Source organism: Staurois parvus, unplaced genomic scaffold (assembly GCF_062004578.1).
Source record: "Staurois parvus isolate SC_StPar_1 unplaced genomic scaffold, SC_StPar_1.0 ptg000118l, whole genome shotgun sequence".
Classification (NCBI taxonomy): Eukaryota; Metazoa; Chordata; class Amphibia; order Anura; family Ranidae; genus Staurois; species Staurois parvus.
The window spans coordinates 3618821-3644916 of NW_028317914.1; the positions used below are offsets into that span (position 1 = coordinate 3618821).

Below are 26096 nucleotides of genomic sequence, written 5' to 3' on the forward strand. Positions count from 1 at the left end.
GTATATATATATATGGAGCACAACGTAGTCAGGCGGGCCGGGTCGGTAGCTAACGGGCAAACAGGGTACCAGGAGCGAGCGGAAGAGTGGTCAGGAATAGCCGCGGTCAGGACAGGCGGAGTTCGTTCAGTGAGGATCAAAGCAGGATCAGGCAGGAAGCAGACAGGATTCAGGTACAGGGGCTCATGGGAAACACACACCAAGGCACTGATCACAGGCCTGGTCCTGCTTAAATACACCTCCTTCAATCAGCCTTAGGTGATGGCATGATTGCAGGAGTAAGATTCTGGCTGCTGAGAGCACCCGCTGGCCAGCCTTGGTACTGCAGCCCACAAGGCAGGTGAGTCCCACCACCATTGGCGAGTCCATTCCTGACATGTGTCAAAGAAGTGAGCTCGGCCTCTCGCTGTGATCCGCAGGCGAATAGGGTATAGCATAGCTTATTTAACTTGAAGCCTTTGGAGTCGCTTCTTGATATCCAAAAATGTAGCCCTCCGGCACTGGACTTCTGCAGAAAAATCTGGAAAGAAGGATACTCTGGCTCCATTAAACTGCAAGGGTGCCCTCTCCCTGGCTAATCGTAGAATGATTTCTCTGTCCTTATATTGTAGCAAGCTCGCCAGGACAGGTCTGGGGGTGTCTCCCGGAATAACTCTAGCAGGGACACAATATGCTCTTTCCACAGCGTAGAGGGGAGAAAAGGAATCTTTACCGAAAATGTCCTGAAGCCATGTTTCAATGAAGGTAGTTGGGTCTCTGAGCTCTACTAGTTCTGGCAGACCAACTATGCGGACATTGTTACGCTGCAATCTATTTTCAATGTCATCTGTTTTATCCGTGACCACATGTAATTGGCGAGTCGTAGCGCGGGTTTCAGCCACCAGCGGGGGCACTTGATTTTCCAAATCACTAATGCAGCTTTCAGCCACAGTTGTTCATTCTCTAATCTTTTGGAGGTCCTGGCGCAAAAAGGATACCTTCTCTGTCAGCCCCCCTAAGTGCTCCTTCACCGATTGCACCGAGGCTGTGCATTTATTCACATCCCTCAGAATATCACTCGTAGTGGGTTGTTCTCCCCCATCCAAGATCTCAGCATCCTCCCTGGACGTGTCGGTGGCCACCTCCTGCATAGCAGCCAGGTCAGAGCTGGGGACAGTAAAGACCACTTCTCCCGGCAGATCTGAGCAGCCCTCCCCAGTTCCAAAATCAGTGTCCATCTGCAGATCGGAGAGTTTATGTGTAAAACTGAAAATATTACCATCTTTACAGGTGGAGCGGCCACACTTTCCAGGTTCGCTGCCAGGCTCCTAGGATCTCTCAGGGCCATGAGGAGTCCTCTGCGAGAGCGCTCCACTGCCATGTTGAGCCTCCAGGGCCGCAGCTTCTTCCATTCAATTTGCGAGTCATCATGTGAGCAGGTCACCCGTGTCAGGTATCCGCAGAGAGCTGAAGCCGAAAGGAAGGCAGTAGTGGCGGTAGGAGCATGGTACAATGCCAGGGGAAGGATCGTTAAAGGATCAGAGCCGGGAGCCTTGTGAAGCAGGTCCGCTCACATGCCCCCCCATACAATCTCCTTTAGATCTCCCATCATCTATGCAGTACATGGGCCTACCTGATTTGATACAGATTGAACAGATTGTTCAGGTGTGTCATCCTATTCCATAGTTCTGGTAAATCTAAAGGAAATTGTACAGAGATTGTACAATCAGACTGCATAGTGTATGGCCATCTTTATAAAAGTACATAGGAGGAAGTGGATGGAGACACTCAATTGTCAGGCCCTGTTCACATGTCCACATAGCAAAAACCTCACATTCCCGCACACATTTGTTTTGGGTGTTTTGGAGCATTTTCACCCGTCACGCATAGGGCAGCTCATTCACTTGACAACAATGGCCCCAAAGAAGCTCCAGAAAATTTTTTTTGAGAAGAGCACGGTGCATTACCGCAGTTTTTGGTGCGTTTACTGCACTTGGGGTCCCTTTAACATGTAATGACAACACAAACACGATACACATTTGCAGCTTGTTTCTGAAACGCATGGCAGTGTGCATTTTCTGTGCAGTTTGCCATGAGTTGTGTGTGGATGTGAATGGAGCCTCATTGTTCTTGTATAAACACGGAGGGGTTCTGATCACTTGCACTCTCCCAAGTAAACAAAAACCTGCACTCTCCCAAGAAAAAAAAAAAAAAAAAACCTCTCTAGCAATACACCAAACTGAGCATGTGCATGTGAGTACATATTCAGTTTGTATCGGGTGGTCATTTCAACAAGAGCAGGGGCAGAGAAGAAAGGATCAAACAGCCTTTTTACACAACACAGAGGATTAACCCCTTAGGTTCCATAGTGAGTATAACAAGCATGCTTTACTGCATATACAGACTGATTTTACTGTTGTGGGTTTAGTAACACTTTAAGTATCCCCATTGGTAGATTTCACCTCTATTACATTTCTGGGGACAACTCAAAATTTGGGGTTTTCTTTAGTTTCACTTTTGATGATAATGGTACAAAGGACAGAGAAGGTAAATCTCCCTAATGCTGTGCAGACAGCAAAAACCTAATATGTGTTCTAATCCATCTTCATTCTGTCAAAGTTCAGTCATGTTATAACTTTACGATGAGTATTTGTCATCATCAAGCTGGCACTCAGACATACATCAATTTACTCAATGGCTGAAGTAATATTTTATGTCCATATTAGAGTGGAATTGCATACACATCTCAAAAAATCCAAACTACAATGCACCTGAGTACCTCAAACCAAAATTTATGTAATTCATTTATTTTTAATATTGAACACAAACTCACCCATCCATCCATGTCTCTATAGTTTATTTGGTTGAGAAATCACTTTGAAAAAAACACCCTTGCATTTATAGTCGTGGCCCAGACTGAGTAAGGGCAGATGATTCAGGTAGCATTTACTTCCTTGAATCCATCTGCCCTTAGCTTAGGTATGCAGGAAGAATGGTGTATTGCTCTCTTGAAGACTCCTAGGATGTATGGCAGCATGGATGGAATTTACTAAAACTGGAGCACTCAAAATCTGGTGCAGCTGTGCATGGTAGACAATCAGCTTCTAACCTTAGCTTGTTCAATTAAGCTTTGGCAATAAAACCTGGAAGTTGATTGGTTTCTATGCAGAGATGTGCCAGATCTTGCACTCTCCAGTTTTAGTAAATAACCCCTCATGTGTCTAGGCCTGAAAATCAGGAGTTAACTGAAGAAATGCAAAAAATAGTTTAAAACTAGTAAATATTATCTACTTTCCAATCTATCTACTAGTACTAGCAGCATAAAGATTAAAATAGTCAATGTTGATTGAGAGAGTAAATTTCCACTTTAATATAGATCTATAAAATAACATCTACTTTCCCTGATGAATGTGCAAATTTACCCATTCATTCTATCAGGCAAACAGTTCCCCCTCTACTGCTTTAATTAGAGTGACAACGGTGTGCCATGACTATCCCTGATGAATCTGTGGCTGGCCACACATAGCAGCAGCCACATTTCGTTGTGGGACTATGTGGTAGTCCCACAAGGTCATCACTGTGAAAAATACAGTAACTAATTTTCTGATCAATACAATTATATCTGCAGGCTGGTTGTGGAGCTGTACACAATAGTATCTGCAAGACAGTATCCTTTTAAATACAATGTATTAAAACTACCGGTCTCCCAATGCAAGACGCTTGCCAGTTACCAGTGGCGCCAATTGTCAGCGTACTATACCAGCATCGGGAGATTCACTAGATTTCTTAGTTCACAGGCTGAACAAAAAAAATCTGTAAGTGTATGGACAGCTATAGACATAGACGTAGAGTGCATTAAAATGGCCATGAAGCTTAATAGGCACCACAGTTAGCCCACTGATCTTTGTAATTCACAAAAGCCTGATCAGACACAGTCCCCACCATTCTCTGCAATACTGTGCAAGGACATGAGATGAGAGGTGTGGCTGTCACTCAGCTCTGCCAGCATGGGACACTGCAGTGTGAGATTGGGAAGCAGTATTTTCACTAGGATAACAAGATATATTAAAGTATTTCCAAGCAAGCATCAGTCACAAACCAAAACATGCTGGGGAACTGAACTTTAAAGAGATAAAAGGGTATGAAACATCAGTCGAGCTTTAAAAAGTAAAAACAATTTCTGTATTATTTTAGTCTCATGTCCAGCACTGTGATCTTGCTTCATACATTTCCTTTGCGTAAAAATTCTGTACATGTAATAAAATCTTTCTGAAAATTTCAAGAACAAAATATCTACTGCTACATTAAAGCCAAGAATGATGAAATCTGATCAGTGAGTCTGTGCTGTACTTACCCAGAAAAATCTGTAGAATACTGCCCATAATCAAAAATATAAACTCTTGCTATTTGGCACAAGGTGAGGTATCCCAAAGCAAACACAAAGCAGTATCTGAAAACAAAGAAAACATTTAATTAAAGTCCAATTGCTAGGAACATAAAAATGCAATAATAAAATCATAAAAACTGCAAAAGCCATTACATAAAAACTACATTCAAACCTTTACATGTGCACCAATAGACCACTGCAAGTGTTGGAGAACCATAAAAACCATAAGCACAGTGGCTAAATGGTTAGCACTTCCGCCTGGCAGTACTAGGGTCATTGGTTCGCAATCTCAGCCATGGCACCACCTGCCTGGAGTTTGCATGTTCTCCCTGTGCCTGCGTGGGTTTCCTCCCACCCTCCAAAGACATGCTGGTAGGTTAATTGGATCCTGTCTAAATTGGTCCTAGTATGTGTATGTATGAATGTAGGTTAGGGGCCTTAGATTACATGCCCCTTGAGGGCTAGGGACTGATGTGAATGTACAATATATTTGTAAAAGCGCTGCGTAAATTGATGATGCTATATAAGTACCTGAAATAAAAATAAAATAAAAAGATACAGAAAGCAGGATATTTCAAAACTGCACTGTGATGTACCATAATACAATGCGCTAATATAATTATTTTTATAGATTATTATGGTACCATTTTTTTATTGTGGTTTTATGGGAAGACATGGGGGAAGATTTACTAAGGCAAGCCATAGACGGTGCAAATTTCTTTCATGCAACCACAGTTGCAGGTTAGAAATTTGCTCCATTTCCCCCATGAACACAAACAGTGTTGACAAGGAAATCCATCCCTCCCCGAATAACAGACAATTTTGACAGGGGAATCCCTCCCAGCAATGGTGAAGCTGTCCCTGCCAGGAGAACACAGTGATTACTGCTAGCAGCTATAGAAGCCACTAGCAATAATCGTATGTAAAATCCATCAGGCTGGTTGTACCCAAGTTGATTGATCGATCAGCCTGCTCATACATAGAACTGGCCGAGATTCAAACTGTCTATGGCTGGTTTTAACTACATGCCGCCCAGCCACTGTACATATACGGCGGCAGGGCGGCACTCGCAGGCAAAACCACGTTTTAAAACGTGTGTTTTGTAAACAAATAGGGGGAGCGCGTGAGGCGCGCCGTCGCCCTATTTGTCCCGCGGATCACCGCCGCAGATGTTAGTCGCCGGGTCACAGCCGCTCCTTAGCGGCTATGTCCCGGCGATCAGCGGCAAACAGTGACAGACAGCACAGCTGCAGTAGCTGTGCTGTCTGTCACTTCCCTGTCAGCTCGAGGATGAGCTGATCGAGAAAGAACAGAACAGTTTCTCTTTCTCAATCAGCCTTGTCCCACCCAGTACACACCCCCGCCCCCTAGTAAAACACTCCCCTGACTCCTATAACCCTTCCCTGCAAAATAAAGTTAACCCCTTCCTCCCCATTGCCATTAGTACAGTGTCAGTTTTTTTTTTTTGCACTGATCACTGTATTAGTGTTTTTGGGGATGTCAGTGACCCCAAGTCAGTACCCCCCAATGTCAGAATGTCCGCCGCAGTCCCACAGTCCCGCCATAAGTCGCTGGTCGCTGCCATAAGTCCCTGATCGCTGCCATAATTTGCTGATCGCCGCCATTATTAGTATAAAAAAAAAACAAAAAATCCCAGTATCTTTCCCACCATTTGTAAATGCTATAACTTTCACGTAAACCAATTAATTTACACGTATTGGGATTTTTTTTAGCAAAGACATGTCGCAGAATACATTTTGGCAGAAATTTATGACTAAATTTGATTTTTGCATTTTTTTTACTGGACATGTTTTATAGCAAAAAGTCCAAAATATTGTTTTTTTTTCCTCAAAATTGTCAGCCTTTTTTTTTTATAGCGCAAAAAATAAAAACCGCACAGGCGATCAAATACCACCGAAAGAAAGCTCAATTTGTGGGGGAAAAAAGGATGTAAATTTCATTTATGTACCGTATTGCATGACTGTACAATTGTCTGTTAAACTAGCGCAGCGCTGTATAGCAGAAAAATGGCGTAAATTGCAGTATTTATACCATAGTTTGTAGACGCTATAACTTCCACACAAAGCAATCAATATACACTTATTGGGATTTTTTTTTACCAAAAACATGTAGCAGAATACATTTTGGCCTAAATTTATAACCAACTTTGAGTTTACTATATATTTTTTATAGCTGAAAATAAAAAATATTGTTTTTCTTCAAAGTTTTTGGCCTTTTTTTGTTTATAGCGTGAAAAATAAAAAGCTCACAGGTGATCAAATTACACCAAAAGAAAGCTCTATTTGTGTGAAAAAAAAGGACGTAAATTTCGTTTGGGTGCAGCATTGCATGACCGCGCAATTATCAGTTGAATTAGTGCAGCGCCGAGTAGCAAAAAGAGGCCTGGTCATTAAGGGGGGTAAATGGAGGTCAAGTGGTTAAACTGGTACACACAGAATCTGGTGCAGCTGTGCATAGTAGCCAATCAGCTGCTAACCTCAGCTTGATCAATTGATCAATTAAGCTTTGAGAATAAAATCTAGAAGCTGACTGGTTACTATGCAGAGATGTACCAGATTCTCTGTGCGCCAGTTTTAGTAAATCCCCCCTTTGATGTCATGCTGTTACAATGCAGTGGTGTGGACAGGCCCTTATAATAGTCTATCTTACTTTGTGAATTATCTTCTTCTCACCACCATAGAACAATATACTACTTTCTTCAGTGCAAGATGTCCAAATAATGCTTCAAGGAGTGTAGTAACAGTTTGTTCCAACACACCTTCAAAGGTGGCAATACATGTAGCATTTTGTGATCAATCTAGTTATAAGCGATCACAAACAAGCAACTCATCAAATAAAATACTAAATGAGACAACATAGATGGTATTGTTTCACCTTTTGCAATCGAATGAAAATATGACTGATTAGTCACAGGTGGAAATGATTGATTAAAACTGGTTAAATAATTGTTCTGTATTATGATAGGTTTTCCAATAATACAGATAATTAATTGAATAATCAGAAGCTAAATCAATATAACTCTGCTATGGCTGCCAAACTTTCAAGGCTTAAAGCGGAACTCCAGTCAATATGGTTACATAGTTAGTCTGGCTGAAAAAAGATAAACGTCCATCCAGTTCAACCATTAAAAAAAAAGATAGAATCGTATACCTACAGTTGATCCAGAGGAAGGCAAAAAAATGGTACAAATTTAAAGTCAGCAGCTACAAAAACATTAGCTGCACTCTTGTAATAAACAGACACTCACCTGTCCCTGGATCCAGCTCACCCGAGGGGCATCTTAGATGTGCTTTTGGCTTCCACAGTTGGGTGCCCACTGCACATGTGCGAGCTGCGTTGCACACTGTGGTTGGCCCCGCAGTCTTCTGGGACCTGTGCTGTGTCTCAGAAGATTGCAGGGAGGCAGGGGGAAAGGAGCACTCCCATTTCAGAAGTAGGAGCCAGTATCTATCAAAATCAGGTACCTTCTCCTCCCCCCTCCCAAAAAGATTGTCAAATGTGAAAGAGGAGGGGGGAGGAGGCCTTAAAGCAGGACTTCTCCTTTCGGGTGGAGTTCCACTTTAAAGTGGAATGAAACCCTCTTCTCTGTTACAGCCAAGGAAGCTACCAATACTAGCCTCTGTTTGATCTGCAGTTGCCATGGTGCTGCACATGTTATCAGTTAGGACACCAGCCATTTTTTGGCTTGACAGTTTGATTGAGATCACAAGCAACTGTGAGAATTGTCATTTACAGCATGCTTTGAATGTAGATTTCTTTGGGGGGGAAACAGTTAAATCAGTGCGGGTTTAATTCTACTTGAATTTATTTCCCTTGCTGCAGAAAAACTGTAAATGGTTAATACATTACATGTTCCCTGAAAAAGACCTTTTGCATAACACTGAAATTTACATTGTTTTCCATTTCTTATTAACCAAAAAATGTGCAAAGAACATGTTGATAGGAGAAGAAAGCAGAGTGACAGAGAGATGAGCTCTTCAGTCTGCTGCTCTTTCTTACACTATCCAGTCACAGGGCGAGGGTGAGGAGGAGACCTGTAAGTAAAAGTGAAACTGCAGCTGAGAAAGATCAGGTCCTTCTCTACCACCAAACAGGTATGTGTTGCGTGGCAGAACTGTGTACATCTTTTCGTTTTTTGTTTTTTTTAATGAAGCTTTAAATTTCAATATAAACTGTAAAGATCTTAGAAAACCTTTGCTACTGTATACTGGCAAAACTGATATAAAATAGTTTGTTTTACAGAAACAGCTTAATCAAATAGGTTATGCTTTCACATACACTCACCGGCCACTTTACAGAGAATGGTCCAAAAAGAGAAAATATCCAGTAAACGGCAGTTGTGTGGATGAACATGCCTTGCTGATGTCAGAGGAGAATGGGCAGACTGGTTTGAGATGATATTAAGGCAACAGTAACTCATATAACCACTCGTTACAACCAAGGTATGCAGAATACTATCTCTGAACGCACAACACATCAAACCTTGAAGCAGATGGGCTACAGTAGCAGAAGACCACAACGGGTGCCACTCCTGTCAGCTAAGAACAGGAAACGGAGGCTGAAATTCACACAGGCTCATCAAAATTGGACAATAAAAGATTGGAAAAATGTTGCCTGGTCTGATGAGTCTCGAGTTTAGCTGCTACATTCAGATGGTAGGGTCAGGATATGGAGTAAACAACATGAAAGCATGGATCCATCCTGCCTTGTATCAACGCTTCAGGCTGGTGGTGGTGGTGGTGTAATGGTGTGGGGGATATTTTCTTGGCACACTTTAAATGCCACGGCCTACCTGAGTATTGTTGCTGACCATGTCCTTCCCTTTATGATTACACTGTACCCATCTTCTGATGGCTACTTCCAGCAGGATAATGCACTGTGTCACAAAGCTCAAATCATCTCAAACTGGTTTCTTTAACATGACAATGAGTTCACTTTACTCCAATGGCCTCTACAGTCACCAGATCTCAATCCAATAGAGCATCTTTGAGATATGGTGGAATGGGAGATTTACTTCATGGATGTGCAGCCGACGAATCTGCAGCCACAAAGAATTAAGGCAGTTCTGAAGGCAACAGGGGGTCCACCCCGATACTAGCAAGGTGTATGTAATAAAGTGGCTGGTGAGTACATAGGAACAACACAACTAACACTGAGAACTGTGTACTGGCTGAATAACTTTCAGATGCTGACAAAACATTAGTATGGAGCAAGTGAAGTCAGAATTTGTAATCTGCATACTTATTCTGCAGCGGAGCCAGAAATATTTGAGGTAAGTAGGAAAGCCAGGCAGATAGCACTTTCAGAAGAAGGGGTCATGAGTGGCACCTTTATGTAACTCTTTTAGTACGGGTTTCCTAATCATAAAACAATGTATTGGCAGTGATAATGTTCCTGTACAGCTAAAACGATAAACAGCTTTGTAGTTATGGGAAATGATTGGCTCGGACTGGGCTAAATTATAAGCAAACTTCAAAAAAATGTGTAAAATAATAATAAGCAGCGTAGGCGGTGTTTAACCTTGAATGGGATTAGACATGTTGATTAAGCTGCCCTTTCCATGAAACACATCTGCAGTCTGGTAGATAAACGAGGATTCAGCTATATCAGGCGTCTGCTTTTCATAGCCCGGCTCCCTCTACATCAGATACAAGCAGAAGAACAGCAAGCAATGTACAAAGAATAGCAAACCACAGCAACCAATACAAACTTATTTTTTGATCTCACTACAGGTAACTGCATTCTGAAGGGTTGCTATGGCTTACTGCATTTTGTGTAGTATCATTGTACAAAACTTTGCATTCTGCAAAATCCCCAACTAAGTACAAGTCCTAGGTGTGTGGCCTGTTGGTCAAGACTCCAAATGGAGTTCTGCAATTAGATTCTTGGGTCCCCAGTTTGATAAAAGCAGTATTTATTTACTAGGCTTTTAGGAAATCTTTAACCCATTATCAGAACGCTGCATGGATCCAGTATCCCTGGATGGTGGACATATTGGCTTATGATTAGGATTGCGACCTCATCCCTTTAAAACTAAACACATATTAATTACACAGGTTCTGAGGCTAATTTAATGCAGATAAGGCACTAAGTGAGTTTAATTACCACCTTAATCAGCCACAGAACCTGTGTAATTAATATGTGTTCGCTTTTAAAGGGATGAGGTGGCAACCCTACTTACGATACCAGTGACTTCACCACACCGCTGTCATGGTGTCAGAGGGGACTTATCATATTTGCATTCAGCAATCCTGTGAATGGATGACATGGCTGTGCAGAATTAGAAAAAAAAAAAAAAGAAGGAACAAGAAGCACCGTATGATAACAGTAAGGGGCAAAACAGCTTTGTGTTTTTGGGCATCGTGTATGCTAAATATGGGTGTTACATGAAACATGGTCCAAAAAGTGGACTATGCCTTTCATATGAATACTGGCAGACTTCAGGTGGGTAAAGGAGAGAACTCAGAACAGGGGCTCCTCATACTCCACAAATTAACTTTGATGGTCCCTTTGATGGTTCTGTTCAGTTCTTAGCCTGCATTTCCTAAAACAATGGGGTATGCCTACTTATTTTTCAATAAGCTTTGGGCACCTACTTGAATGGGAAACCAGAATAAAAAGGAAACAAAACACTTGATTTATCCTGTAATGAATATGATGTGAACTCTTTTTTTTTTTTTTTTAAGTCCGCGGAAGTGCGAAAAACGAAAACCCGTAAGTGAACAAAAAACGTGCTAGTGCAAAACCAACACAAAAAAATGCACTTAGGGGTGTGCTTTGTCCACCCCCCGAAGGGGTAGGATCTCTACACTGATCCCCCAGGTACGAAGCTCCTGACAGGGACAAGGTTCCCATGTGGTCCACCTAGCCAAAAGGCCTGGCGGACCACGTTCCTTGTGGCTAGCCTAAGCCATCCACCAAGTACTTGGTAAGGGGGCTTTCCCAAAGAGAAAACCCCCTAGGGACAGGGGAGGAAGGAACCAAAAGGCCACACATCCTACCCCTAGACTTCAGGGTAGGCCTGAGGACCCACACCCTACCATCCGTGAGAAAAAAAACACACACACATAAGTGAAAAAGTGACAAACAGTGGGAGAAAAATAAATTAAATAAATAAGTAAAAATAAAAAAAGTGGCCGTGCAATTGTGCACTGGCTAGGCCCTGAGGCCTGTAGCATAAAAATTGCCCTGGACTTAGCCAAAAGGCCTAGCCCTGAAAGGCGCAGTGCAGGACAAGTGTTTAGAACAGTTACCATGTGCACGTTTCACACTTGGGATCCCACCCCCATGTGTTACAGTACTAGGAGCACCCCTGAGGCGACCACTCTCGGGGCACAGTTCCACAGACTTCCTGCCTCCCCGGCCCCTGGCCAGACAAGGTAGATCCGTTCAAACCAGGAGGAACTGGGCCCCTCTGGTTTTCCAGGGGGAATTACTCCCGGGCCCCAGCTGCCTGTGGGTGCCTCGGTTTCTTTTCCAGCCTGTACGAACCATCAGGAAACCCATCCTACTAGCAGGGGTAATATACAACCAATCATCCCCGCAAGCAGGAATGATGGTGGAGCACCCCTACTGGACACTGATAAGAACAGATTTTTTTTTTTTCTCCATCAGTTATGACTGCGTTAAAACCTCCATAAAGTACCTTCATCGCAGGTCGCAGTAATCACATCATTGGAAAATAAGACTCACCAAAACACATTAACAAACAACCAATCGACTCCACTCCTCCACCTTCCACATCTTGTCAGCCTCCACCCTCCCAACTCTATGCACATCAAACATATAAATCATATATAACCTAGCTAATATCAGTTTGGCTACATTCTTAGGTATTAATTCCTCCTTCTTAAAAACCAAAAGGTTCCGAGCGTCCCATATAGCCTCCCTAAAAATCATAGCAAAAATCCAAGAGGTTCTCACTTCCCCACCTGCCACCCATGCTGATGTAAATAAACGTGAATCCAAAATCTTCTGATCTAAAACTGTCCAGCGAAACGAACGGAAGATCTCACGTACCTGCACAGTAAAGGGGCAAAAGAAAAACAGGTGATGTAAATATTCAGGACTTCCACATCCTTCTCTGGGACATTTTTCTGTCCTACACAGGTCCCGCCTTTTTTGAAAGACCCTGGTTGGGAGACACCCCTGCAGAGTCATCCAGGTAATATCCCTTTGTCTACCAAAGACTCCAACTTCCTTCATCCTCCTCCATGTTAAGGCAGCCTGCAATGACTTTAAACCTGCTATAGGACACATCATCTCTAACCCTTCTAACCTCCTAAGTATCAGTCCCTTATCCAGTTCCTCAATCCCAAGGTCCTCCACCTTCAGCTGTTTCCTAATTGTCTCCAAACAAATAGAACGGGGCCACCACCAGGGCCCAAGGCCTAGTTAGGTCTTTCTGGATCCACTTCCATCGCACAAATTTCCATCCGCCTAAATATTTCGCCATAAAGGCCGCCTTACTACCCCCATATAAAATCTTTTTGACGAACAGTAAGTAGTGAAGTCTAAGGATCGGTCTATGTTGGGGAAACCGAGCCCCCCCTTATCCTCCCTCTTCATCAGTACTTCCCGAGCAGCTTTCTCCATCCGCGCTCCCCACAGGAAGATGAAGAGCTCCCTTGTGATCTTTTGTACCCACTGTTTCCTAGGGGGAAAAACCACACAAAGGTACAACAACAGCGGCAGAATAACCGCTTTAATCACCAAGATCTTTCCCCTCAAAGAGAGGTCTCGCAACTTCCAGAAGGCTAGTTTATTCGCCACTTTTGTCGACATCACCTCATAGCTGGCTGCCCCGCCCAGTCCTCCATCAAAGTGTAACCCTAAAATCTTAACCTCCTCCACCACCTGGATCCCATCCACTCTAACTTGGATTTCTCGGCCCAACTGACAGAGCTGGCTCTTCTTCCAGTTCACTGCCATCCCTGCCATGCCACAGAAGATCCTCAAGTGCAACCCGGCCCTGTCCAAATCTCGCTGGGATGTAGCCACGATCACGATATCGTCCATATAAGCCAGGGACTTGACTGCCTGTCCCCCGCACCCAGGAACCACAAAGCCTTTGCAGGCCTTATCACACTGTATACTCTGTAACAAAGGTTCCACTACAGAAATATAGGCTAAGGGTGACATCGGACAACCCTGCCTCACTCCTGATTGAACCGGGAACGGCTCACACAACGATCCATTAACCAAGACCTGGCTAGTGATACCATAATATAACCCCCTAACCGCTCTCATCATCCTAGGCGGGAAGCCCATGCTGACCAGAACCTGCCACAAGAAATCATGAGACACTCTGTCAAACGCCTTCTCCAAATCAATACCCTCCACAATCAAAGGACTGTTATGGGATCTTGCATAGAATATTATATCCCTTAAGAGTGTCAAATTCTCCGCTATCCTTCTTCCGGGGACTGCTCACACCTGATGCTACCCGATGGTCTTGTTCACAACCTCTCTTATACGATTTGCGATCACCTTAGCCAAGATCTTATAATCGGCATTCAACAAGGTGATCGGCCTCCAATTCCGCATATCCTTAGCGTCACCTCCTTTAGGGATCAAAGTAATCACTCCCTCTCTCATGGAGTTGCTCATCTTTCCTGCCTCAAAAGCATACTTCACCATCTCACAAACATCCTTCCCAATTATATGCCACAGTTTGGCATAGAACTCAGCCGGCAAGCCGTCTTTACCCGGAGTTTTATTACTGGCCATGCCTTTCATAGCCCTGACGACCTCCTCCTCCTCCACCGACATTCCAAGGAGATTAGAATCCTCTGCCACCAATCTGCCATTAACCACACCACAATATTCCTCCACCTCCCTCTTATCTACCCTATGCTTTCCTTCAAACAGGTCAGCATAGAAGGACCTGACCACCTTCACCACTTCCTCACCCTCCACCACCCCCTCCGGCCCATACACTGAAACCAAGGCCTCCCTCCTCCTCACCACCTTCTTAAAGAAGAAACGGGTACACTTCTCGTCCTCCTCTAAATGTTGCACCCTGGACTGATATATGATCCTCTTCCCACGTTCCTTCAGCCGTTTCCTCCGCTCCTCCTTAACTTTTGCCAGTTCAGCTCCAACCTCCACCCCTATGGCTTGTAGCTTATACAACGTTTGCAGCCGCACCACTAGTTCCTCCTCCTTCCTCCTTTCCTCTCTTGCCAGCCGCACACCCCGACTAATGAAAAAGCCCCCACCACACAAGTAGGTCGGGAAAGGTACTTTTCCTTCGTACTAAGAACCTAAAAAAAGGCTCAAAATCCTGAATCACCCTCTCCTCCTCCAAAAGCCTCACGTTTAGCTTCCATATACCACGGCCATACTTTACTTTTGAACCTGCATCTAACTCCACTCTCACCATCCTATGGTCCGAGAAGCCTACCCCCTCAGTCCAGAACTTCACTGGGACCAAGTCCTCAGAGACCAACACAAAATCTATGCGGGACTTAACCGTCCCCTTGTCTGAGAAGAAAGTGAACCTGTCCCCGTCACTTGCAATCTCTTTCCCAACATCAAATAATTTGAAATCCAAAACTAAATTGTTTAACAGAACTGAGGTGCTGTCCAGGGCAGTTTCAGACTTACCCACCCTATCCTCCACACTTCTAATACAGTTCAGGTCACCGACCACCACTGTGGGGCTCCTCCCCGGTAAGTATAACATAAGGGTCTCAAAAAACTCTTGTCGCTCCTTCCTACTCGTTGGAGCATAACAATTAAAAATACGAAACTCAAAATCAAAATAACAATCTTCCGGGTATTATCATTTTATAACTCAGGATCTTGCAACGGTCACTCTTCAGCAAGACTCCTACACCCTCATTCTTATTCACACATGCCGTATACCAGACCGCATCCCCAAAAGCCCACTCCTCCTGCTTGGGCGCATGGCTCAACATACACTCCTGTACGCAAATCACATCACAGGCCAATCGGCCTAGATCTTGCAAAACCGCTGCCCTTTTAATTGAGGAGCCAATGCCCCTCACATTCACCAAGGTAATATTAATCATGGGTTAATGCTATGCTTCTGACACAAAACCCATCCGATTCACAGCATACCCCTGTGTCCACCTCCAGTCTCTCTCTTCCGGACGGTGTCCTCATCCGACTCTTCGGACTCCGACACCATCAAGTCCCCAGCAATCATCAAATCCGAGCCCAAACAGACTGTGCCGTATGGACTATCAGGCCCAATCTCCAGCCTACTCCTCTTCAAAATGCTCTCATCCTCACTCTCTTCTCTCTCCCTCTCCCGCTGACCAGCCGTGAGAGGGCGGTCCGACCCGCCGGGCATCTCCACCTCCTCCTCATCAGACTCTCCCGGGTCTTCCACCTCCATTGCATTCTCCACACTCCACTCTTGAACCTTGGACACAACCTCCCCCCCCTCCACCACAGCCCGTAAAGTTGCATCGCTCACACCACCGTCCAGCTTCTCCACGCCCACATTTTCACTCCCACCGCCATCTATCACAGGTGGGTGCACGCATACCATCTTCCGCACCTCACCACTCTGCTTCAGCACACCTCCAGGCTCAACAGAGCTAGCTCCAGCACTAGCACCGTCAGTGGAAGCAAGATTTCCAGGCAAAGAAACCTCCACCCCACTCTCTGCAGTGTCCACCCCTCCCCCCTCCTCCTCCCGTTCCTTACTGTCTTGCTCCTCGGTTGAGGACTACAAGCTCACAATCTGCCTAACTGCAGAGAGGTTCCTACCCCCTGCCACATCCGCATAAGAGTATATCCTGCAGTCCTTAGCCCGCGGACAGTCCCGAGCCCTATGAGAGGCTACTCCACATAAGTCGCACACAGTAGGTTTAGTGCAATTAGCCGCCTGGTTTCCCGCCACCCCACATGCTCTACAGCACATACCCACATCACAGTCCTCTTTGGTATGTCCATATCTGAAGCATTGCCGGCAATATTTGGGCTGACCCACATAGAAAAGGGAACAACGATTACCCGCTATGCTAAAGAAGGCAGGAGGGTGACTGATCCCCCCCATATGCCTCAGGATCTTCCTTGAAACGAACCTTAAATTTGATTTTGCTGCGGTAGATCCCATAAGGATTCTGCAACTTTTCCCCCATATTAACCTCCTCACAGTAACGTCTCAGAAACACCCTAATAAGCTCCGTCTCCAAAAAGGGATTATAAAGATGAACCGTCACATACTTGACTCCTGGGTTAAACAGCAGCTCAACGGTCACCTTCTTCAGCAGTGGGACATCTTGGAACTTCTTCACACGCACATTCTCAAACACATCAAGGCATGTTCTCTCAGAAAAAAAGGAAACGTCGTAAGTTCCAGTACCCAGGAAATCTTGCAACGCAAATATCTCACTTACCCTCACACTGAGGATTTCGCCCAAAACATCCACGACAATCTCCTTCAATCCGACTTCAGTCCTGAAAGCTGGCTTCACCAGAAATCTTAAAGTGTTACGCACCTCCCGACGCGCCATGATAACGGACAGGTAAATACGCCTCACCAATCGCCTTCCGCTAACCCGGGGAACCCCAAAAGGAGAACTCCGGCGAAACCCAGAGACAAAGCCCGCGCGATAGTACACTTGGTCTTTGCCAAAAGGCCGAGAAGCCACCCTAATTTGCATATGATGTGAACTCTTGCAGCTGGTGAACCAAGTGTCAGGAACAGTCATGGTTGGGCCCCCTTAATCTCAGGAGCTAGGAGCACCTCTGTACCCCCTGTAGTTACCATGTACGGTGAAATGCTGCATGTAAAAAAAACTCTTTTCTTGGGGGGAAGATTTTTTTTTTAAGTTCTGTTTCTTTTAAGTAGAACTAATTGTCCTTCTTTGTGTAAGTCCCTCTTTTGTGACTTAAAAAGATGGTAAGTGTGAGGATTACAGTTCAGAATTGCTGTTCTCAGCTATGCAAATATAAGTGCTGTGCAATTATAGCACAATTTTATAAGCTGAGCATGCTAACGATGACGTCTTCCAATTTGCATATGTTTTTGTAAAATGCATCTATTTAACCAGATTCTAAGCTGTAGAAAGCTGAGACTATGAGGAGAGAGAAATACACCTGCGTGTCCTAGATGGGATGTACATTCCTCCAAATAAAAACATTACAGCAATGGTTCATCAGTCAGCTTTATATATCAGCAAGCCTGATATATGGTGTCACAGCTCAGTGTAACCTCTGAGCTGTGACACCACCTGGTCCATGTCTTTCCTGCATACATTGCTATGGCGAATGCATATCATCCCTGCTGTGCGTTTGGAGTCCTACTAGTGGTGAGGGCTGCAAGTTCCTGCAAGTAGAAAATATAACCATGGGATTCACAGAGCATTAAATCAAGAATATAGGTTTAAGAAACTGAATTCATTGAGGGCTTGCTCACGCTAAAATTTCAGGATTTCAGATGAATTTTTGCATATACATTTACATGCCATTTTTAATGCATTTTTTAAACATGTTTTCATTGCATTTCAGTGTTTTTTTCCCTTTTTTTTATTTTAGCAATTGAACATTTTTTATTTTAACTAAGACAATATACACAAATTTACAAATATGCATTTTAATATGTAAAAGACAAAGAAAACTGCAGCAGGGTGTGCTTTTGTTGAAAGCGCTGGAACTGACCAGACTAGTGTGAACTAGGGCCATTGGAATACATTGAAAACATTGTGCATGCTTTCTGGATGCAGTTTAAAAATGCACTGGAAAGTGTGAACCAGCCCTAAAGTAGATATCTCTTGATTACTGCGAGTGGAAAAAAGCTCTACTGTGAGTGGACAACCCCTAGGAGTATAAGGTGAAGAGCTGGCAACTCGTTCTCCCAATAAAAGTATTCTATTCATAAAGGTTACAGTGTGCAAGTTACAGCAGCTTTTTTACTGTAACACATAAGCTGCTGTAACTTGCACACTGTACCCTTTATGAATAGAGTACTTTTATTGGGAGAACGAGTTGCCAGCTCTTCATCTTATACTCCTATGCTGTTTTAAAGTGCCAGGAAGACACTGTGAGCTTTGGAGCACTTGGGAAATTGTCTTGGGTAAGCAAATTGAGCCTGAGTCAGGTGCTGTTGGTCAAAGCTCATTTGTTGTTCAACTCCTTGCTAGTTGCGTTGTGGAACAGTGTTGTGGGGAAGGGGTGCACTGTCCGACCATGTAGCTAGCCTTATACACCAAAAAGAAAGACTGGAGAAAGTGCTGCATGCATTTGCCTCCTAGAGTACAAGAGCTACTACAAATAGTGAGATTTCTTTGCGTTTACTTTTTGCCCAGAGAAGCTAATTAATCAGTGATTGCTCAGTTACAAGGTTTTCTTTGGTAGAGTTAGCCTAAGTCAAAGAGTCTATTCAGATTACCTTAACCTGAGTTTTTTTGCCAGGATTTTCGGATGAATTCCAGGTGGGATTGGTGGCACCTATCACATACACTATATTGCCAAAAGTATTGAGACAACCCTCCAAATCATTGGATTCAGGTGTTCCAATTACCTCCATGGCCACAGGTGTATAAAATCAAGCCAGAAAAAAATGTGTTGGGGAGGCCACCTAGAAAGAGGCTTAAAGGAGGACTAACTGGGGTGTGCCTAAACCAAACAACTTTATTGAGATCAAATTTGAATAAAATTAGCCCAAGTGGCCAACAATCCTACAATCACCGTTAAAATAAGGTTAGATAATGTTATCACTTTAAAATACAAGCCTGGGCATTGCACATTCACTCACATATGCTGCATTGCATTAGCTCGCTCTCATAGAGAGCATGTCATGTCAGGCCAGCAGTCTCAAGACCGGTAGTCAGTGTGTACTAGTAAACAGTAAGCGGACTAGACACTCTACCCAATCAACTAACACTCAGAGAGTGGTAAATTGACTCCAGTCTGAGAAAGGTGGCCCATTCAGTGTGGAACAGCAACAACATCAAAACCATATGACCTATGCATCCAAAACCTGATGTATAGTGATACGTAGCCACAATAGAGCCAGGTTTGGCAATATTAGCATTTGGAAGTCCATATAAAGAAACAGGACATCAATGAGGATTATAGTATGTACCCCTGTTCATATGGGGTGGTAGATTGACATGATGAAATGATGATGATAGATAGGGCAGGCTGGAGAGGCCCACAACCTGGGCATGATAGTCAATGGTGAGCTGGATAATGATAACACCAGTGTATCCAGGTACAGCCAAGGCCCTAAGCATATGTAGCTGTGAGTCATGTACAGTCAAGTAGACACCAGAGTGGTAATTTAGAAGTCTCCTGCAGGGTATGAGTATAATGCAACCCTTACAGTGTAGTGGAGTCAATGACCATATGATCAGGTCTAGTGATAAAGATCTGCACAAATGGCGACATCTGGCACATAAAGTGTGCCCGCAGGCTCCCACCACTCCGGCGTATAGTTAAACAACTCCTCAGTGATGTCCTCCACTTAAGGGGTATGAAGAGTTTGAAGGAAGTTGTAATATTTCTGCTGGTCTGTGCCTTCCGTTAACAGTCTCCTTTTGCAAGCCGAAACTTTCAAAATGTCGTGCTGACAACAGGTAGCTCTATTAGGAGATCCATGTGTTGTTAGTGGGGAATTCCGCCATGTGGTATCCCAGCATCAGGTGGTTGAGGATATCGCCACCAGTCGGGGCGGGGCCCACGGCTCGTTGATGCTGCCTACGTCAATGCATTTCGCTCACGTGGCAGTGAGCTTCGTCGGGACTGACTGCCTTTTCAGGCAATTGTAGTGGCTGGGGGAAGTCCCATATTTAAAAGAACAACAATCATAAAGTATACAAATAAGTGTTAAAACAGGAAAGGCAAACTAGGTGACATATGGATTCTGCATATCTCGCATAGATATCTACACTCATAGACTGACTACAAAGCCTAAGTACACCATCCATTCAATATCACCTTGGGTTCAAAGCTGGACACAAAAGCTTGTGGGATTAGCAAAGATATTTATCAGGTCGGATGACAGTCCTTAATATAGGAGTACTTCAGAATCTGCCTTATTAGGGAGGAGCGGTAGAAGAGAGCAATATAACTTTTTAATGATACATTCCTAGTGCAAAGATAAAAGAAGAAAAAAAAAGAAGGAAAAGACAAAGGGGAAAGCCACAGTAGTTTATGGTTCAAGAAACACTTTTAAGCTCATTTCGTTAATTATTCCTTGGGGAGTCATAGTTTGGAGTTTAAAAATCCAGCCCTTTTCTTTCCTCAATAACACCGTATTGAAATCCCCTCTTCTATGGGATAGTTTAAGGGCATAAAAGCGTTTAACTCTCAAACATGCTGTTTGACCACCAGGGAATTCAGCAAAATGTTGAGCTGATGGTGTATCCTCATTTAGCCTGATACTTTTAAGGTGTTCACCCACCCTGATACGAAGCTGATGTTTAGTTTTGAATAAGAAGAAACAGCAGTGAGCGCTAATCCTGAAAGCGGCTAGGCACTCTAAGTAACCAATAACACTTAAAAGCAATAACATAAAAATAGTGCAGCGCTGAAAATAATGACAAAATGACAAAAAAGTAGTCCACTAAAAGTCTATGTCATATAAACGTATCCAGTGTCAGATGTGGATTCAGAATAGGTGATCCGTGTGGAAATGGCTGGAAAACGCACTCACCAGAAGTAAGACACATAAACGCAGTGTGTATATAAAGCTCATGGATCTTCAATCCAGAGGGAAGTAAAGCTGATCCGGTTACAGGAATGGTGGATCCCTCCTCCGCAGATGCAGCAACAGATCTTCCTTAACACGATTAGATGTAGAATTCCAAGACCAGGGTTCTGCAAGCAAAAGCTCCTATGCTGATGTGACTTCTGTGAGATAACATAGAATTCTATGGGGCTGAAATCGCCCTGAAGTCCAAGTATAATGTGATTTCCCTTGCAATGGGATTTTCTGAACCACGGCTTGAAAACGTCTAAAGTTGCATTAAAGTTGCATCAATCGTGGCAATTAGGACATATTGGGGAAGATTTACTCAACCTGGAGTGTTCAAAATCTGGTGCAGCTCTGCAAGGGAATTGCAAGGGAAATCACATTATACTTGGACTTCAGGGCGATTTCCCATTGCAAGGGAAATCACATTATACTTGGACTTCAGGGCGATTTCAGCCCCATAGAATTCTATGTTATCTCACAGAAGTCACATCAGCATAGGAGCTTTTGCTTGCAGAACCCTGGTCTTGGAATTCTACATCTAATCGTGTTAAGGAAGATCTGTTGCTGCATCTGCGGAGGAGGGATCCACCATTCCTGTAACCGGATCAGCTTTACTTCCCTCTGGATTGAAGATCCATGAGCTTTATATACACACTGCGTTTATGTGTCTTACTTCTGGTGAGTGCGTTTTCCAGCCATTTCCACACGGATCACCTATTCTGAATCCACATCTGACACTGGATACGTTTATATGACATAGACTTTTAGTGGACTACTTTTTTGTCATTTTGTCATTATTTTCAGCGCTGCACTATTTTTATGTTGATGTTTAGTTTTGCCCACATAATATTTTTTACATGTACATTCGATAATGTAGAGTACTCTTGTGGCACAATTAATACATTGTCTTATTTGGTAGCTTTTCTTCCCTTCAGAGTCTGTGAACGCCTTAGTTTTATTCCACAAATTTACATATATTGCAGTGCCCACAAGGAAACATTCCTTTCAAATTCAGTCAACGAGGTTCAACCAGTTGTTTTAATGAACTCAGACTGTAGGAGCATATCATTTAAGCTTTTGGCTCTCTTGGCGACCATGGTCTTAGACCAACAATTCCTTCTAGTTCATGTGAGCGTGTCAGTATATGCTAATGCCTCTTGAGAATCTCACATATCTCATTCCACTGGGCCCCAAATTGGGTAATGATTCAAACTGGACCATCATTAGATATATCTTTGCCTTTCAAAGCCTTCCTAGGTCTTACCAGGTCATGTCTCTCCCCTCTAGCAGCCCTCTTCTTAGTCTCTCTGAGTAATTGATGTGAATAGCCTCTTTCTTTGAATCTACTATAAAGGTCCCCTGCTTCTCTCCTATAGTTGTCGTCCTCAGAGCAATTTCTCTGAATTCGCATGAATTGGCCTACTGGTATGCCTCTAAACAGAGAACTGGGGTGATGACTGGAGGCGTGGAGAAGTGTATTTGCTGCGGTTTGTTTCCTGAAGGTTTTGGTCTTAAGTCTATCATCTTCAATCCTAATGGACAGACCCAAGAATGATATCTCACTGACATCTACTAAGTAGGTCAACTTAATATTGAGGGAATTATTTCCAAGTTCCTTCATGAACCTGTCCAACTCACATAAGGTGCCATTCCACAGCATCAACACGTCATCGATGTACCTCAGCCACAAGCAAGCATGGCTGAGGTACATCGACGAAGTGTACACTGCTTCCTCCTCCCACCATCCCAGATGGAGCTAGGAATAAGCTGGAGCCCAAGGGGCCCCCATAGATGTACCTCTAATCTGCTGGTAATTCACAACGCCAAATTATTTTACAGTGCCATCTCTAGTACTTCAATGAGGAATTTGTTTTGAGCCCCCATATCTGGAAAAGATGCATTCAAAAAGTGAGACATTGCTGCCACCCCCCATTCATGTGGTATGGACATGTATAACAACTCCACATCGATACCCACGAGTAATGCCCTTTCGGTCACTCGGATCTGTTCAGTTTTATCCAGGACATCTTTAGTATCCTTCACATATGATGGTAGACAAACTACAATATCTTTAATCAGAGAATCAATATATTACCGATTCTCTCCAACGGGCCTTTAATGACTGAAACGATAGGTTAGCCTGGGGGGTTATTGGCATTTTTGTGTATTTTCGGAATAATATAAAAGGTGGGGGTATTAAATTCCTGCACGCTTAGATACTCCAACTCTTTTTTGGAAATCAAGCTTGACTCACAGGCAAAGGTCAATTTCTAATTTAGTAGAGCTACTAAATTAGTCAAGTCTAATGTAGGTGGAGCTATCAGTCAGCTGTCTATGAACTTCCTGTTCATATAGTACTTCATATAGTTACATAGTTAGTCTGGCTGAAAAAAGACAAAAGTCTATCCAGTTCAACCATTAAAAAAAAAAAAAAGTTACCCTATACCCAGAGTCGATCCAGAGGAAGGCAAAAAAACTCAAAGCATGATCCAATTTGCTCCTGCGGGGAAAAAAATTCCTTCCTGATCCCCCAAGAGGCAATCGGATATTCCCTGAATCAACTTTACCTATAAATGTTAGTATCCAGTTATATTCTGTGTATCTATCACGACTTGACTACTGCAACTCCCTCCTCGCCGGCTTACCCCAACACAGGCTATCTCCGCTTCAGTCTATCCTGAATTCTGCAGCCAGACTCATCTACCTCACCAACTGCTCCGTATCCGCCTCCCCCCTCTGCCAATCCCTCCACTGGCTTCCGATTGCCCAACGCATAAAATTCAAAATATTAACATTGACGTACAAAGATATACATAACACTGCCCCAAACTACATCACCGACCTGATATCCATCTACCACCCAAAACGCACTCTCCGCTCCTCACAAGACCTCCAACTCTCCAGTTCCCAGGTCTCCTCCTCCCATGCCCATCTCCAGGACTTCTCCAGGGCCTCCCCCATCCTCTGGAACTCACTACCCCAATCCGGCAGACTATCACCTTCCATCCTCACCTTTAGGTGCACCCTGAAAACTCATCTCTTCAGAGAAGCCTACCCAGCCTTCACCTAATTGCGGATCTCCTCCACTCTTCCCACCACTCCATCCCCCACAGCTATTTCCTCCTGTACCACTCTCCCCTCCCTCCTAGATTGTAAGCTCCAAGGAGCAGGGCCCTCGAACCCCTCGTGTATCGCATTGTATTGTTACTGTAATGTCTCGTGTACTGTCTCCCATTATAATGTACAGCGCTGAGCAAACTTTTGGCGCTATATAAATACTGTATAATAATAATAATCTAAGAAAGAATCCTGGCCAGAACCAACTCTTGAGGGAGTCTATTCCGCATTTTCACAGCTCTTACTGTGAAGAAACCTTTCCGAGTTTGGAGATTAAATTTCTTTTCCTCCAGACGTAAAGAGTGCCCCCTTGTCCTCTGTGATGACCTCAGGGTAAATAGCTCTACACCAAGTTCACTATATGAACCACTGATGTATTTATACATGTTGATCATATCCCCCCCTTAATTCTCCTCATTCTCCTCTAATAAAGATACTAGGTTTTCCAATGCCTCCTGTTCATCCATTCCCAAATTACCACCCATATTTAGGTTTTCTGATCTCTCTAAATGGGTTAAATTTTAGATATACCTTCCTCAAAAAGAGGCACAAGTCCTTATAAATTTCAAAATCGTCCATCTTACATACGGGTGAGAAACTAAGGCCCTGATGTAGGAGTTCTATATGTCTGTTCTCAAGTGGGAAATCAGAGAGGTTAATCACCCTCATGTCATCAAGGGTACTGGTCTCATATAGAGAATCCAAAGTACCTATGGTTACTGACTCCTCTGACTCCAAGTGCGTGTTTGTTCTACTTGATTGGTATTGCAGCGCTGAGCAATCTAAAAAACCAACTGAATGTTGTTCATCTTCCTCACTTTCAGAGGAGGTGACACCCACTTGAGATCTTGTTCATGAGCATCGTCCCCTCCTTCTAGTTCTACGTCTACCTTTTGGGGTGAGGTAAAATATGTATCATTTATAAAATCAAGCACCTAGACATGCAGACTGCTTCTACAAACATTTGTGAAAGAATGGGTCGCTTTCAGGAGCTCTGTGAATTCAAGAGTGGTACCATGATAGGTTGCCACCTATGCAATAAGTCCATCTGCGAAATTTCCTTGCTACTAAATATTCCATGGACAACTGTTAGTGGTATTATAACAAAGTGTAAGCACCTGGGAACAACAGAAACTCAGCCATTAAGTGGTAGGCCATGTATAATGGCAGAGCGGGCTCAGTACATGCTGCAGCTCACAGTGCACAGAAGTCACTGTCTGCAGAGTCAATAGCTAAAGACCTCCCAACTCCATGTGGTCTCGAGAGAACTGGAGACATGTTCTCTAGAGTGACCAATCATGCTTCTCTGTCTGGCAATCCAATGGATGTGTCTGGATTTAGCAGTTTCCAGGAGAACAGTACTTGCCTAACTGCATTGCGGTGTGTGGTTGTTTTTCAGGGGTTGGGCTTGGCCCCTTTCTTCCAGTGAAGGGCTCTCTTAAGGCGTCAGCATACCAAGACATCGTGGACACTTTTATGCTCCCAACTTTGTGGGAACAGTTTGGGGATGGCCCCTTCCTGTTCCAACATGACTGTGCACCAGTGCACAAAGCAAGGTCCATAAAGACATGGATGAGCGAGCTTGGGGTGGAGGAACTTTACTGGCCTGCACAGAGTCTTGATTTCACCCCCACAGAACACCTTTGGGATGAATTCGAGTGTACAAATGTGCTTCTGGAAGAATGGTCAAACATTCCCATAGACACACTCCTAAACCTTGTGGCCAGCCTTCCCAGAAGAGTTGAAATTGTTATAGCTGCATAGGGTGGGCCAACCCAGTATTGAACACTACAGACTAAGACTGCAATGCCAGGCATCCAGTCCAAGGCAGGCATCCCAATACTTCTGGCAATATAGTGTAGTTCTATAATGTGCAACAGCTCTGTCTTTTTCTAATGAATATCATTGTGGGCT

The 26096-nt window shown here is 43.8% G+C and overlaps 1 protein-coding gene across 2 annotated transcripts in view; it reads right to left on the reverse strand.

Annotated features, from left to right (window-relative positions):
• MBOAT2 (membrane bound glycerophospholipid O-acyltransferase 2) overlaps nucleotides 1-26096 on the reverse strand; it is a 358785-nt gene that overhangs the window by 147254 nt on the left and 185435 nt on the right. For both annotated transcript variants that reach the window (XM_089672019.1, XM_089672020.1), the window contains exon 4: nucleotides 4334-4429. In XM_089672019.1, coding sequence (XP_089528145.1) covers nucleotides 4334-4429 — 96 coding nt within the window. The remainder of the gene's footprint in view (nucleotides 1-4333; nucleotides 4430-26096) is intronic.